Source organism: Haliotis cracherodii, unplaced genomic scaffold (assembly GCF_022045235.1).
Source record: "Haliotis cracherodii isolate W230 unplaced genomic scaffold, xgHalCrac1.p SCAF_17, whole genome shotgun sequence".
In the NCBI taxonomy this organism is placed as follows: domain Eukaryota; kingdom Metazoa; phylum Mollusca; class Gastropoda; order Lepetellida; family Haliotidae; genus Haliotis; species Haliotis cracherodii.
The window spans coordinates 2,907,042-2,922,367 of record NW_027266272.1 but is presented as its reverse complement, the minus strand read 5'-3'; the positions used below and the strand labels follow the sequence as shown (position 1 = coordinate 2,922,367).

The 15,326-nt window shown below is 43.1% G+C and overlaps 2 protein-coding genes across 2 annotated transcripts; both read left to right on the top strand.

The window, feature by feature from the left end:
- The first annotated feature begins 3,838 nt into the window (after nt 1–3,838).
- LOC139464835 (tubulin alpha-1A chain-like) lies at nt 3,839–7,090 on the top strand. The gene is made up of 3 exons (XM_071246366.1): nt 3,839–3,896; nt 5,379–5,601; nt 5,775–7,090. The coding sequence occupies exons 1-3, from the start codon at nt 3,894–3,896 to the stop codon at nt 6,902–6,904; spliced, it is 1,356 nt and encodes a 451-aa protein (XP_071102467.1). The 5' UTR covers nt 3,839–3,893; the 3' UTR covers nt 6,905–7,090.
- A 2,269-nt stretch (nt 7,091–9,359) lies between these two features.
- LOC139464834 (tubulin alpha-1A chain-like) lies at nt 9,360–13,194 on the top strand. Its single transcript, XM_071246365.1, has 3 exons — nt 9,360–9,495; nt 11,255–11,477; nt 11,864–13,194. Exons 1-3 carry the CDS (start codon nt 9,493–9,495, stop codon nt 12,991–12,993), a joined length of 1,356 nt encoding a protein of 451 aa, XP_071102466.1. The 5' UTR covers nt 9,360–9,492; the 3' UTR covers nt 12,994–13,194.
- Nucleotides 13,195–15,326: the final 2,132 nt, after the last annotated feature.

Sequence of the window (15,326 nt, the reverse complement as noted above, 5' to 3'; positions counted from 1 at the left end):
GTAGTAGTAGAGGTAGTAGTGGTGACGGTTGTAGTAGTAGAGGTAGTAGTGGGCACGGTTGTAGTAGTAGAGGTAGTAGTGGTGACGGTTGTAGTAGTAGAGGTAGTAGTGGGCACGGTTGTAGTAGCAGGGGTAGTAGTGGTGACGGTTGTAGTAGTAGAGGTAGTAGTGGTGACGGTTGTAGTAGCAGGGGTAGTAGTGGTGACGGTTGTAGTAGTAGAGGTAGTAGTGGTGACGGTTGTAGTAGCAGGGGTAGTAGTGGTGACGGTTGTAGTAGTAGAGGTAGTAGTGGTGACGGTTGTAGTAGTAGAGGTAGTAGTGGTGACGGTTGTAGTAGTAGAGGTAGTAGTGGTGACGGTTGTAGTAGCAGAGGTAGTAGTGGTGACGGTTGTAGTAGTAGAGGTAGTAGTGGGCACGGTTGTAGTAGTAGAAGTAGTAGTGGGGGTGGTTGTAGTAGTAGAGGTAGTAGTGGTGACGGTTGTAGTAGTAGAGGTAGTAGTGGTGACGGTTGTAGTAGTAGAGGTAGTAGCGGGCACGGTTGTAGTAGTAGAAGTAGTAGTAGGGATGGTTGTAGTAGTAGAGGTAGTAGTGGTGACGGTTGTAGTAGTAGAGGTAGTAGTGGTGACGGTTGTAGTAGTAGAGGTAGTAGTTGGGACGGTTGTAGTAGTAGAGGTAGTAGTGGTGACGGTTGTAGTATCAGAGGTAGTAGTGGTGACGGTTATTAAAATTGTAGTGATTATACGCAGTAGTAGGAGTAATAGCAGTTGAGGTAGATACAAGTAGTGGTGGTGGTAGTGCTGGTGGTAGTGCTGGTGGTAGTTGTAGTGGTAGTAGTAGTTCAAGTGGTAGTAGTAGTAATAGCAGTAGAAGTAGATACAAGTAGTGGTGTTGGTGGTGGTAGTTGTAGTTGTGGTGGTAGTTGTAGTGGTGGTGGTAGTTGTAGTGCTGGTGGTAGTTGTAGTGGTGGTGGTAGTTGTAGTGGTGGTGGTAGTTGTAGTGGTGGTTGTTGTAGTGGTAGTAGTAGTTCAAGTGGTAGTAGTAGGAGTAATAGCAGTAGAAGTAGGTACAATTAGTGGTAGTTGTAGTGGTGGTGGTAGTTGTAGTGGTGGTGGTAGTTGTAGTGGTGGTGGTTGTTGTAGTGGTAGTAGTAGGAGTAATAGCAGTAGAAGTAGGTACAATTAGTGGTGGTGGTAGTAGTGGTGGTAGTTGTAGTGGTGGTGGTAGTTGTAGTGGTGGTAGTTGTTGTAGTGGTAGTAGTAGGAGTAATAGCAGTAGAAGTAGGTACAAATAGTGGTGGTGGTAGTAGTGGTGGTAGTTGTAGTGGTGGTGGTAGTTGTAGTGGTGGTAGTTGTAGTGATGGTGGTTGCTGTAGTGGTAGTAGTAGTTCAAGAGGTAGTAGTAGGAGAAATAGCAGTAGAAGTAGATACAATTAGTGGTGGTGGTAGTGCTGTTGGTAATTTTAGTGGTGGTGGTTGTTGTAGTGGTGGTTGTTGTAGTGGTGGTGGTAGTGCTGGTGGTAGTTGTAGTGGGGTGGTTGTTGTAGTGGTAGTAGTAGTTCAAGTGGAAGTAGTAGGAGTAATAGCAGTAGATACAAGTAGTGGTGGTGGTAGTGCTGGTGGTAGTTGTAGTGGTGGTGGTTGTTGTAGTGGTGGTGGTTGTTGTAGTGGTAGTAGTAGTTCAAGTGGAAGTAGTAGGAGTAATAGCAGTAGATACAAGTAGTGGTGGTGGTAGTGCTGGTGGTAGTTGTAGTGGTGGTGGTTGTTGTAGTGGTGGTGGTCGTTGTAGTGGTAGTAGTAGTTCAAGTGGAAGTAGTAGGAGTAATAGAAGTAGATACAAGTAGTGGTGGTGGTAGTGCTGGTGGTAGTTGTAGTGGTGGTGGTTGTTGTAGTGGTGGTGGTTGTAGTGGTGGTAGTTGTAGTAGTGGTGGTAGATGTAGTGGTGGTGGTAGTGCTGGTGGTAGTTGTAGTGCTGGTGGTTGTTGTAGTGGTCGTAGTATTTCAAGTGGAAGTAGTTGGAGTAATAGCAGTAGAGGCAGAAAGAGCGTTAGTACATTATTGGTCGTAGTAGGGTGAAAAGTAGCACTAGAGCACAGAATAACCGTCGTAGTTGTAGTTGTCGTATAATTAGTAAAATTAAGAGCAGTGGCGGCAGTAGTAGTAGTATTTGAAGTAGTAGTAGTAGTAGTAGAAATATTATAGTTCTAGTATTTGAAGTAGTAGTAGTAGTAGAAATATTATAGTTCTAGTATTTGAAGTAGTAGTAGTAGTAGAAATATTAAAGTAGTTCTAGTATTTGAAGTAGTAGTAGTAGTGGTAGTAGTAGTAGAAGTAGTAGTAGAAGTGGGTGAATGAGTGAGTATGGTTTTACGCCGCTTTTAGCAATATTCTAGCAATATCACGGCGGGGGACACCAGAAATGCGCTTCACACATTGCACCCATGTCGGGAATCGAACCCGGGTCTTTGGCATGACGAGCGAACGCGTTAACCATTAGGCTACCCAAGTAGTAGTAGTAGTAGTAGTAGTAGTAGTAGTAGTAGTAGTAGTGGTTGTAGTAGAAGCAATACTTATACTAACATTAATAAAGGTGGCGGTACTAAAAGTAGTAGAAATAGCTGTTGTAGTAGTGGTCGTAATAGCGGCAGTGGAAGTATTTGAAGTAGTTGTAATACACACTGGAGTTGAAACACTCACTGGCTGGAGTACTACCACTAAGTTTAAAGGTTTAACATTCAAAGATTAGCGTATATACAACAGAAGAAAATTAAGGATCAACCGATTCTTTCATATTAATGTAAATGCATGACGGGCGCGGATGACCCAGTCGTCTAAGGCGCTGTTATTCTCTGTGCGGAGCTGCGTTCCTTTGAGCAGGCCAGAAACCTATGATTGTATGTTCGGACGCCGGTTCGCCCCGCTTTTGTTTCTAGGTTTGTCACCACCATACCCCCGCTTATGGGTTTCACCAAGTGGAAAACGTCCAAGACGTGCATCACATCGGGTTTTCCTCAAGCTTACAAGTCGTGATAGAACGGGATTACTATTAAACGCGGCGTTAAACCCAACTCACTCACTAACTCACTGTCATGGTATGACGGATTAACTATAAAAATATGAAAGAATCGAGTGGTCCTCAACTTTTTTCTGCAGTATATATCACACAATTACCAGTTACAGAACTTAACTTTACCTGTAATCCCCCCATATCTCTCTCTCCCTCCGTCCCACCCTCTCTCTCCCCTCCCTCTCTCTCTCGCTCACTCTCTCTTCCTCTCTCTCTCCCTTTCACTCTCTCTGTCGTTTTCTCTCCTCCTCCCCTCTCTCACTCTCTATCTCCTGCTCTCTCCACTCTCCTTTCTCTCCCTCGATCACTCTCAGACCAAACTCAACCTGATATTATTGTATAGATTTCTTCAAAACTTTTTTCTTATAGTCAGCAAAAATGATGTATCACCCCAAGACAATATTCCTGTTGACTTTGCCACAGTTTCTTCCCATAACATAATTTACAACTTTGTCCTATACCCAGTAAACCCACACAACCGAATACGCAGACACGTGGTACAAGTATCGGCACCACAGACCTCTCTAAGAGGACAATAAAGGGACGCAGCGACACGGAACTCTTAAGTCGCAAGTTTCTGGGTATTAATACCACAGTGAATAGATGCTTACCCGTGTTGCTAAGGCATCAGTCAATGACGCATGAACACGTGGCAACGAGATACTCCCCGCGATGTCCATTGATCGATGTAATGAGATTAACCATGGCGACCGACCGACAACACAGGGAGGGTATATAAGCGAGGACGGCGGGATGCAGGTCATACTCAAACTCTCGTCAAGACTTCCTTATCAGTCTAGTGAGTTTTGTATACTCGTCAATCTTCAATCATGGTGAGTATTTTCATGATAATTTGTTATTTTGATACCATCAGTCGTTCGAATTAGAACACTAGAACAACTTCTTTATTACAATTAGTGCGACGTTTCGGTGTACATCCTAACACCTTTATCAAGCAAGTGATGGATAGGGCTAAACGACATAGGTATATATACACCTATATATCTAATATTGACATCACTCCAACTTTTAAATGCCACTCAAAGAACTCATGATATTTGTCCAAAATTGGAATGGAATAGCTGTTGCTTGTGGATGATGGCATGGTCTACAGACCGTTTTAATATTAATGTCTCCTGTCAAAGTGTGTTCCTTTTATTGCTCAAAAACTAATTTTAAGCATAACAATATGATATATTACTAGTTACTATGCTGACCTTCGACGGTATTTTGTATGTAATCAACGCACAACTGGTTGAATTCACGACATGGCTGAACGAGTACCGATGGGATTTGAAGTAATTACTCACTCACTATAAATCAATAACAGCTATCTTTGTTCTCAGTGAATAATGAATGTGGTTTTCGCATCACGTTCAGTACTATTCTAAATATAGTTCGCGTATAACCTGTGTATTAATCCAATATTCACGTTTATCACGCTCTTGTATCAGTTTTTGTATTTGGCTGCCGCAGCTGTATATACGAGTGGGCATATCTTTGTCGATATCCCAACGATAAACGATTATAGATATTTCGATATTCTCCATTCACATACCTTTTTGTAACAATCTTAATTACGTTATGATGCCACGTTTCACAACCCTGTAAGACCGTGAAGACCCGGGGTAGAATAGGTCTTCAGCAACCCATGCTTGCCGTAAAAGGGGACTATGCTTGTCGTAAGAGGCTACTAAGGGGATCGGGTGGTCAGGCTCGCTGACCTGGTTGACGCATGTCATCGTATCCCAATTGTGTAGATCGATGCTCATGATGTCAATCACTGGATTGTCTGGTCCAGACTCGATTATTTACAGACCGCCGTCATATAGCGGGAATATTGCTGAGTGCGGCGTTAAACAACAAAAAACAAACACAACCCTGTACAATACAACGTGGACAGGCGTATCAGGGTATATTGACTCCATGTTAAAAATAAATAAAATATAACTATTTATTAATTGACCTCAAGAACATGTTTTAGTTTAGAGTGATTGGATATAATTCAATAATTTGTAACAAATCTTGTCGGAATATATTAAAATGACAGTACTTTCCAGCTACTCTACTTATGTATACAATACGTATAACTAACAAGATATAATTCATGACTTCAGAATCATCGTTTCTTCACTGACGCCACACAAAACAATATTCCTATAATTATCATATGTTTTGTTAGGAATATTGTTTTAGACCACCTGAAGATATCCAACCAAAAAGGGCTCATACAACCTTTAATCACAAGCAGTGTAGTGCATGCACCCATTACTGTTATATTCCATTCACCTGAAACGCATCTGTCTGGTTTTCAGAGGGAATGCATCTCCATCCACGTCGGCCAGGCCGGAGTCCAGATCGGCAATGCATGCTGGGAGTTGTACTGTCTGGAGCACGGCATCCAGCCTGATGGTCAGATGCCCTCAGACAAGACCATCGGGGGTGGGGACGACTCCTTCAACACCTTCTTCAGCGAGACTGGTGCAGGGAAACACGTCCCCAGGGCCGTGTTCGTCGACCTCGAGCCCACTGTTGTCGGTAGGTTATTGTTTCATATTTCCACTGTCACCTTCCAGTAGATCTTCCTTCTCGTCGTGAAGCATATCGTCAAATTATCAGAAATTGTCTGAAAATACATTTTGTGAGATAAAAGACTAAATACAGTAAAGTAATTATTTCAGCAAATACTTATCATGATTTACTATCTTCAGATGAGGTCCGTACCGGCACCTACCGACAACTGTTCCACCCCGAGCAGCTCATCACCGGCAAGGAGGACGCCGCCAACAACTACGCCCGTGGTCACTACACCATCGGCAAAGAGATCGTCGACCTCGTCCTTGACCGAGTCAGAAAGTTAGCTGACCAGTGCACTGGACTCCAGGGCTTCCTCATCTTCCACAGCTTCGGTGGCGGCACTGGCTCCGGCTTCACCTCTCTCTTGATGGAGAGACTGTCCGTCGACTACGGCAAGAAGTCCAAGTTGGAGTTCGCTGTCTACCCCGCTCCCCAGATCTCCACTGCCGTCGTGGAGCCCTACAACTCCATCCTGACCACCCACACCACCCTGGAACACTCCGACTGTGCCTTCATGGTCGACAACGAGGCCATCTACGACATCTGCAGACGTAACCTCGACATCGAGCGTCCAACCTACACCAACCTCAACCGTCTGATTGGTCAGATTGTCAGCTCCATCACTGCCTCTCTCCGTTTCGACGGTGCCCTGAACGTGGATCTGACAGAGTTCCAGACCAACTTGGTGCCCTACCCACGTATCCACTTCCCTCTGGCTACCTATGCCCCAGTCATCTCCGCTGAGAAGGCCTACCATGAGCAGCTGTCTGTAGCTGAGATCACCAACGCTACATTCGAGCCGGCCAACCAGATGGTCAAGTGTGACCCCCGTCACGGCAAATACATGGCCTGCTGCATGTTGTACAGAGGTGATGTCGTCCCCAAGGACGTCAACGCTGCCATCGCCACCATCAAGACCAAGAGGACCATCCAGTTCGTCGACTGGTGTCCCACTGGCTTCAAGGTCGGCATCAACTACCAGCCACCCACTGTTGTCCCCGGTGGGGACTTGGCCAAGGTCCAGAGGGCTGTCTGCATGTTGAGCAACACCACAGCCATCGCCGAGGCCTGGGCTCGTCTTGACCACAAGTTCGATCTGATGTACGCCAAGCGTGCCTTCGTCCACTGGTACGTGGGTGAGGGTATGGAGGAGGGAGAGTTCTCCGAGGCCCGTGAGGACTTGGCTGCTCTGGAGAAGGACTACGAGGAGGTTGGAGTCGACTCTGTTGAGGGCGAGGGAGAGGAGGAGGGTGAGGAGTATTAAGTACAACTCCATCCACCATCCCCATGATTCAACATGAAGTCCGATTTGACCAATTGACGAAAGAACTTGTGCTCAGAAACTACTGAAGTTTATATAAAAAGATATAGTCTGAATCAGGACATTTATTCTGAATCTCAGGAACATTCCAAGGTTATTGCATGCTTCACTATTGTGCCAAATCGAATGGAATAAAAACGTGTTGAACATATTTGAACATGTTTTAGTAATTATTTATATTAACACCGTAGTTCGTTTAATGTATACCCGTGACGAGTGATTGAGTATGGTTTTGCGCCGCCTGATGCAATATTTTAGCAATATCATGGCGGCGGACACGAAAAATGAGCTTCACACATTGTAAATATGCGGGGAATCGAACCCGGGTCTTCGGCGTGACGAGCAAACGCTTTAACCACAAGGCTCCCCGACATGCACCTTGTGTTCTGTAATGACTCACAAAAAAACACATATCTCCCAATCACAGTGCTTTTTACTCTGAATGGAACGAAACAACCAGATCAGACCAAACTATATAGGTCGATATACAGATAGACCAAACTCGATAGGCAGAATGGAATTCTGAATTAGTGAAAGTCAGTCAAGTTTCAAAAAACTTCTGGGGGGCCCATCGAAACCTACCAAAACCCACAATGGCAAAAGGTCTTCTTAGATTATGATTCATATAAAATTAGATGTATTGAGATTAAAAGATGAAATTATGGCCCTTTGATTTTTGTCCTATCGTGATCGTGGTGTATTTCTAGTAGGGCTGCAACGATACAGGAAGGTCACGATACGATACGCATCTCGATATTCTGGTCACGATACGATACGTATCTCGATACGCAATGATAAAAAAAACAAGACTTAAAGCATGTCAAGTTTGAACCTTTCATGATTTTGGAACAGTCAAAATTATTTTATAATAACAAGACTACTGAAGTTGTTCAGCTTCAAAGTGGAACTTTCTCTAACTTTCCTTAAAAACAATTCAAAGTTCAAACACCAGAAAATAATTAATGTGCTCCACCAGTGATACAACGTCAAAGAATTTTGATGCAATGGTCGAAGAAATTGTATCTGAATTTTATCAGGAATAATATATTCAATATCGTGTTACCTTAGTTGCAGCTTTTACTATATATATATCTAAAATTATAAGAACCACAAATGTAGCAATTTGGTACTGGTGATTGCTGTTACAGGATATTTGTACGTACATGTATGGAACAATTTGACCAGTCACCCTAGGGACTTCCCGTGCTACATGTATTTCGTTTGCGAAAACGTTATGTTGACATATATTAGCCAAATTGCCACAAATATGACTTTTGACGAGTCAAAGTAGGGCCTTTTTTCATATATGTATCCATTCTCTAGCAACTAAAGTTTGTTTCAATGCGTCAAAAGCGGTAATCTGACCGTGGTTGCTGTATCTCTTCACACACGATTTCACCTAACTTAATGAAAACAATATTAAATGAAATTTTGAGTAAAATTAATAAAATATACTACAAACACAAGTCCAGATATATAATGAACACGTTTTAATAACAAGATAGTATAATAATGGTATTGAATTGCGTACTTCAGTTCGGACTTGCTGACTTGTATTTCCATTGTTATGTGCTTGCGGGGATCAGCTGATAATGTTTAATGAGATGGGGAAAAACATCTGTCGGTGTAAAACCTGAGCTTATTAAATATGTAAGTACGTTTTTGGGAGCCATGCGTTACCGCGCGCTATAACCAAGTTTGCGGTTTATTGAAAGGCACAATAGCGAGCAAACGCTGTACTTGAGATTTGCGTTCCGTATCGTGGCGTATCGATAAATGGGCCCACGTTTATCGTATATCGTATCGTGGGTCAAGTATCGCGATGCATCGGAATATCGGTGTATCGTTTCACCCTTAATTTCTAGTATTGGTTATGTTTGTCTTAATCATCGAATTACTCTGAATAAGGTTCTACTATGTCAAAGGAACGTTTTTACAACATACTTGGAATAAATACAGGTATTAGACCCGACCAGATGTATAGCCTCAGGCTGATAGGACATTAAACTATTCACATTCTTAATACTTTCAAATACAAACATTGTACAGTATTTCAAAAATGTATATACAAGCCATGCTTCCATGTACTTGTCTGTCTGTTTGTTGGTTGGTTGGTTAATCCCCCACCCAGTAATATTCCAGCTATATGACGGCGGTCTTTAAATAATCGAGTCTGGACCAGACAATCCAAGGATTGACACGATGAGCATCGATCCACGCAATTGGGATACGATGACATGCATCAACCAAGTCAACGAGCCTGACTTGTTGTCAATTAAAAACTGACAAAATCTAGGTTAAGTTTCACAACAACCAGGCCCAACGAGCTCTCCAATGCGAAGGTCGTACTATGTATACATCATCTGGGCCACCGTGTTGTCAAGGGCCAATGAGATTGTCCCCACCCTGACAACGAACACACCAAAGGACAGGTATATAAAGCGTGGAGGCGGGTGGACGGGCATACTTCAACTCTCCACGAGACTTCATCGCCGGTCCAGGGAGTTTTTGTATAGTGCCAAACTTCAATCATGGTGAGCACTTTCATTGCTTGAATTATAGTATACGAAAGGGACAGACTTCGAGTCATAACAAACATGTGCTTACAAGCTCCGGCTTCGTGCCTCTACTTAAGCTGAGAGAAAGCCATATCTTCACCAGGTGTATTGTTAGATTGTGTTCACGTTGCGTGAGCCCATTTGAGTATGGATCGTCAATTGTCGGTGTAAATAACTTTAAATGGGTGATTGATGGTCTTTTATAAACCCACTGCCACTTTTGCTTGTAGTGTTGTAGGTATGTTGCTTTCTCATTGATGCTATACGACATTTGTCCGTGTATATTTATCATGTCAGTTAGAAATTAGTTCATGTTATACGCAACCGCTTCTTAAGTGCTGTGGGGCGGTGGGGTAGCCTTGTGGTTAAAGCGTTCACTCGTCACGCAGAAGACCCGGGTTCGATTCCCGACATGGGTACAATGTGTGAAGCCTATTTCTGGTGTCCCCCGCCGTGATATTGCTGAAACATTGTCAAAAGCGGCGTAAAACCATACTCACTCAACACCCACTCCTAAGTGCTGTTTAACATTGGCCTGTGGACTCACAGTTTGTTTAATAACGTATCTGCCTATCACAACAACTTATCTGCCCATCACAATAACTTATCTGCCCATCACAGTAACTTATCTGTCCTTCACAGTAACTTATCTGCCCATCACAATAACTTATCTGCCCATCACAATAACTTATCTGTCCATCACAATAACTTATCTGTCCATCACAGTAAATTATCTGCCCATCACAATAACTTATCCGCCCATCACAATAACTTATCTTTCCATCACAGTAAATTATCTGTCCATCACAGTAACCTTGTGAGAGGTACTTCTTTCAAGTGAGGCCGGCTGAGAGGTTTCACTATTGAATTGTTAGACCTTGGGTTTACAGGAGAATTGTATCAACAACCTTTTAATATGCATCTAATATTTTTGACTAGTAAAAATCACAATATTTATCATATGAAAATTCCATGACGTGAATCGAACCTGCAACCTCACTTGATGATCGAGGATCACCTGCCTTGAATGAAAATAAATGCTCCGCTCGGGTCACCCATGCATGATTAAACATTTATATCAAATACGTGTAACTCAAAGTTCGAAAGTAAGATTTGCACAGGAATATTTATGTCATAAAATATTTTGTAAATTAACATTTGTTCGCTGATTGTTCTATTCATTTATTTATTATATTTTATTTTAAGTACATTTAGCATATATCGTGACTCGATTTCTTTATCTATTAAAATAATAAAGCGCCAAAACAACTACCCGTTGTGTGTACGTAGACATATTGTCCGAGGTTGTATTTAATAATGCATTACTCATTATCACACAATTAACATTCATTAAGCTCTACTTTCTTAATTTAAAGCTGTTGTTTTTTTTATGGTGGAAAGTAATTGTTTAACTTACATAGTGATACAGGCCTCTTTCATAAATCACCACCGTTGATAAAGGCACATAATCAATTTGTAGTGAACATTAGACATTAGTTTAAAAAAATGCTATATTTGTTAAAATTGGAAGATAAACAAAAGACAGCTGTTCTTCCTGTCATTGTAACGTATTGAAATAGGGTGCATGTTATCAATATGTAGTTATCTTCAAAATATAATTTACATATTTAGGTGAGTGAAATTTCATATCATTATTTTTTTTTAAATATACAAGATATGTTTTGATTGTTATTCATGTTATTATTCACCTACAACGCATCTGTCTGGTTTTCAGAGGGAATGCATCTCCATCCACGTCGGCCAGGCCGGAGTCCAGATCGGCAATGCATGCTGGGAGTTGTACTGTCTGGAGCACGGCATCCAGCCTGATGGTCAGATGCCCTCAGACAAGACCATCGGGGGTGGGGACGACTCCTTCAACACCTTCTTCAGCGAGACTGGTGCAGGGAAACACGTCCCCAGGGCCGTCTTCGTCGACCTCGAGCCCACCGTCATCGGTAAGTGTGTATTAGATCATCACTGGTGTCATCACTGATTGTCATTCAGATAAGTTTAACTGCTATTTGGCCTCTTTTTGGACCACGAAATCTGTATCGGCAGACAATTGAGCCTGATTATTCTCTGGCGTTGACGTTTAATAAATTTTATTTTGATATTTCATATCGTTCAACTTCTTCATCAATAACTGATATAAAATAACAAATCTATATCAAGAAATCAAAATATCGAATTATCGACCTGCGTCAACCCTCAATGCCTGTAATACGTGCAGTCACTACTGTCGTCAAACACTGATGTCGGATCCATGTGGATTCTAAATGCCTTACCAAATACCAAACATACCTTAAAAAAATCGCTGTTAATGATGTTATTGTATCTTCAGATGAGGTCCGTACCGGCACCTACCGACAACTGTTCCACCCCGAGCAGCTCATCACCGGCAAGGAGGACGCCGCCAACAACTACGCCCGTGGTCACTACACCATCGGCAAGGAGATCGTCGACCTCGTTCTTGACCGCATCAGAAAGTTAGCTGACCAGTGCACTGGACTCCAGGGCTTCCTCATCTTCCACAGCTTCGGTGGCGGCACTGGCTCCGGCTTCACCTCTCTCTTGATGGAGAGACTGTCCGTCGACTACGGCAAGAAGTCCAAGTTGGAGTTCGCTGTCTACCCCGCTCCCCAGATCTCCACTGCTGTCGTGGAGCCCTACAACTCCATCCTGACCACCCACACCACCCTGGAACACTCCGACTGTGCCTTCATGGTCGACAACGAGGCCATCTACGACATCTGCAGACGTAACCTCGACATCGAGCGTCCAACTTACACCAACCTCAACCGTTTGATTGGTCAGATTGTCAGCTCCATCACTGCCTCTCTCCGTTTCGACGGTGCCCTGAACGTGGATCTGACAGAGTTCCAGACCAACTTGGTGCCCTACCCACGTATCCACTTCCCTCTGGCTACATATGCCCCAGTCATCTCCGCTGAGAAGGCCTACCATGAGCAGCTGTCTGTAGCTGAGATCACCAACGCTACATTCGAGCCCGCCAACCAGATGGTCAAGTGTGACCCCCGTCACGGCAAGTACATGGCCTGCTGCATGTTGTACAGAGGTGACGTCGTCCCCAAGGACGTCAATGCTGCCATCGCCACCATCAAGACCAAGAGGACCATCCAGTTCGTCGACTGGTGTCCCACTGGCTTCAAGGTCGGCATCAACTACCAGCCACCCACTGTTGTCCCCGGTGGTGACTTGGCCAAGGTCCAGAGAGCTCTCTGTATGTTGAGCAACACCACTGCCATCGCCGAGGCCTGGGCTCGTCTTGACCACAAGTTCGATCTGATGTACGCCAAGCGTGCCTTCGTCCACTGGTACGTGGGTGAGGGTATGGAGGAGGGAGAGTTCTCCGAGGCCCGTGAGGACTTGGCTGCTCTGGAGAAGGACTACGAAGAGGTTGGAGTCGACTCTGTTGAGGGCGAGGGAGAGGAGGAGGGTGAGGAGTATTAAGTGCAACTACATCCGCCATCCCCATGATTCAACATGAAGTCCGATTTGATCAATTGACGAAAGAACTTGTGCTCAGAAACCACTGACGTTTATAGCAAGGTGTAATATCAATCATTTACGCTGAATCACGGGAACAGTCCAGTGCATTCACATGCTTCACTATTGTGCCAAATCGAATTGAATAAAAACGTGTTGAACATATTTGAAGATGTTTTGGTAATTATGATTGAAAATGCTTACTCTGTAGTTCATTTAAAATTTGCACTTTAATGATCACGGGTTGTAGCATCCAAAAAGTTGACCTAACCCAAGAATTAGGAATAGAAAGTTTTCTTTAAAAAATGTGATATGTTAGGGGGAGTATTCCTGGGAAAATAATTGTCCTGGGTGGGGTTGGGGGTTGGGGTCGTTGCTAGAATAGAAAGGTTGGTACAGTGGATTTGGACGGTAAAAGCCTTCGCTCGTCACCCATTATAGTGTGATATTGCTAAATGTGATCACAGTACACTATCAATAAAGTGATGTGTCCCTCGATGCCGTGTATTGTGAAATGAGTGATTGGGTTGAATGTTTTGGCGCAAAAGCAACCTCACGGCAGAGAACACAAGAAATGGCCTGCACTTACTGTACCCGAGTAGGGAATCGTTCCCAGGTGGTTTTCTTGCCTGATCATGACGAATTAGGCCATAGACGCACCTCATTATATATCACCTAATCATACTGCTATACACTCTGAAGGGAACGAAACAACCAGATCAGTATGTATAGACGACTAAACCCGATATGAACCATGGAATCAAATCTCATTAAAATCAGATCCTAGTTCTCGCTACCGCTGAACAAAGATCTGAGGACACCCCATTACGGGTCACATCTGACCGACCTTGCACGAACTTTGACCGACCAATGGAATGACCAATCAGAAGGCAGCTTTCTCGCGCTTTACGGCACTAATTTCAAATTGGCGACTTCGCTTCGAAACATATTTTGACAAATTCCGATTAAGAATTTGAAACCTGAACAAAAAACATTCTGGAATGGCTAATAGATCGTCTAGATTGTAAGGAATCAGTCGTTAAACCCGTAACTATCGTTCGGTATACCCCATGTTGAAGTTTTCGAGGTTGTATGGTGAGAAATCACATTCCGATTGCCACTTTCATAATCTTGTAAGCGACGCACTGATTGGTCGGATGAAAGGTCGTTCTGACGTGACCCCTAATAGGATGTCTTCAGATCTTTGTTCAGCGGTAGCGAGAACTAAGGTCTGATTTTAATGAGATTGTATGGAATCTTGAAATATGTGAATATGATTTGTTTTCGAAGGTTTCTGATGCCTATCTGAAACTTACCAAAAAAACCACAATGACGAAAGTTCATCTCAGATTATGACTCTTATAAAATCAGATGTATTGATAAAAAAAGGAGGAAAGTGTGGCCTTTTCATTTAGTCCTATCGTGATTGTGGTTTATTTCTATTATTTCTAAACGTTGTCTTAATAATGGGACATATCAGTACTATAATGAAAAACAAACGCTATAACAATATACTTGGAATAAATATTAAACCTTGCTAACCCAAGGCTGATAGGGTTTTATAGGCTGATAGGACATATATGGGATATTACCTGGTCGCGGATACACATTACAATATATATATGCATAGCACCCAAGTTCGCCTTGAATGACTGAGTTTGGTTCAACTCCGCTTTTAACGGTATTCCAGAATATAACTGATTTTCGGCTCAATGTGGGAGGAAATCCCGAAGTGATGCAGACCTCAGACATGTACCACTTTGATGAATCCACGAGCATGGTACCTAACCTAAAACATAATAGGGGCGAACCCACACTCAAAGGTTTCTTGGATCGGGTGGTCAGTCTCGCTGACTTGGTTGATGCTTGTCATCGTATCCCGATTGTGTGGATCGATGCTCATGATGTCAATCACTGGATTGTCTGGTCCAGACTCGATTATTTACAGACCGCCGTCATATAGTTTGAATATTGCTGAGTGCGGTGTTAAACAAAAAACAAAACCAATCGTAGGTTTCTGCCGTGCCCGAGGGACGCAATTCTGCACAGCGGATTGCAGCGCCTTAGACGACTGGGCCCGCCGTGCCCGGTATACGATGAGTTGATTATAATAGAGGTTTCACTTTCTGTGACGGTCGTTGTCCGAGATCAGACAGACACATCACCACTGGTTTAGTGAGGGTTATACTCATACAAAATATCATTACCATAATCAGATGAATCTTTTAAGAACTCGATTCTTTGAAACCCCGTTAATCTGATATACAATTTCCAATGATAGCGTCCGGATTAACAAA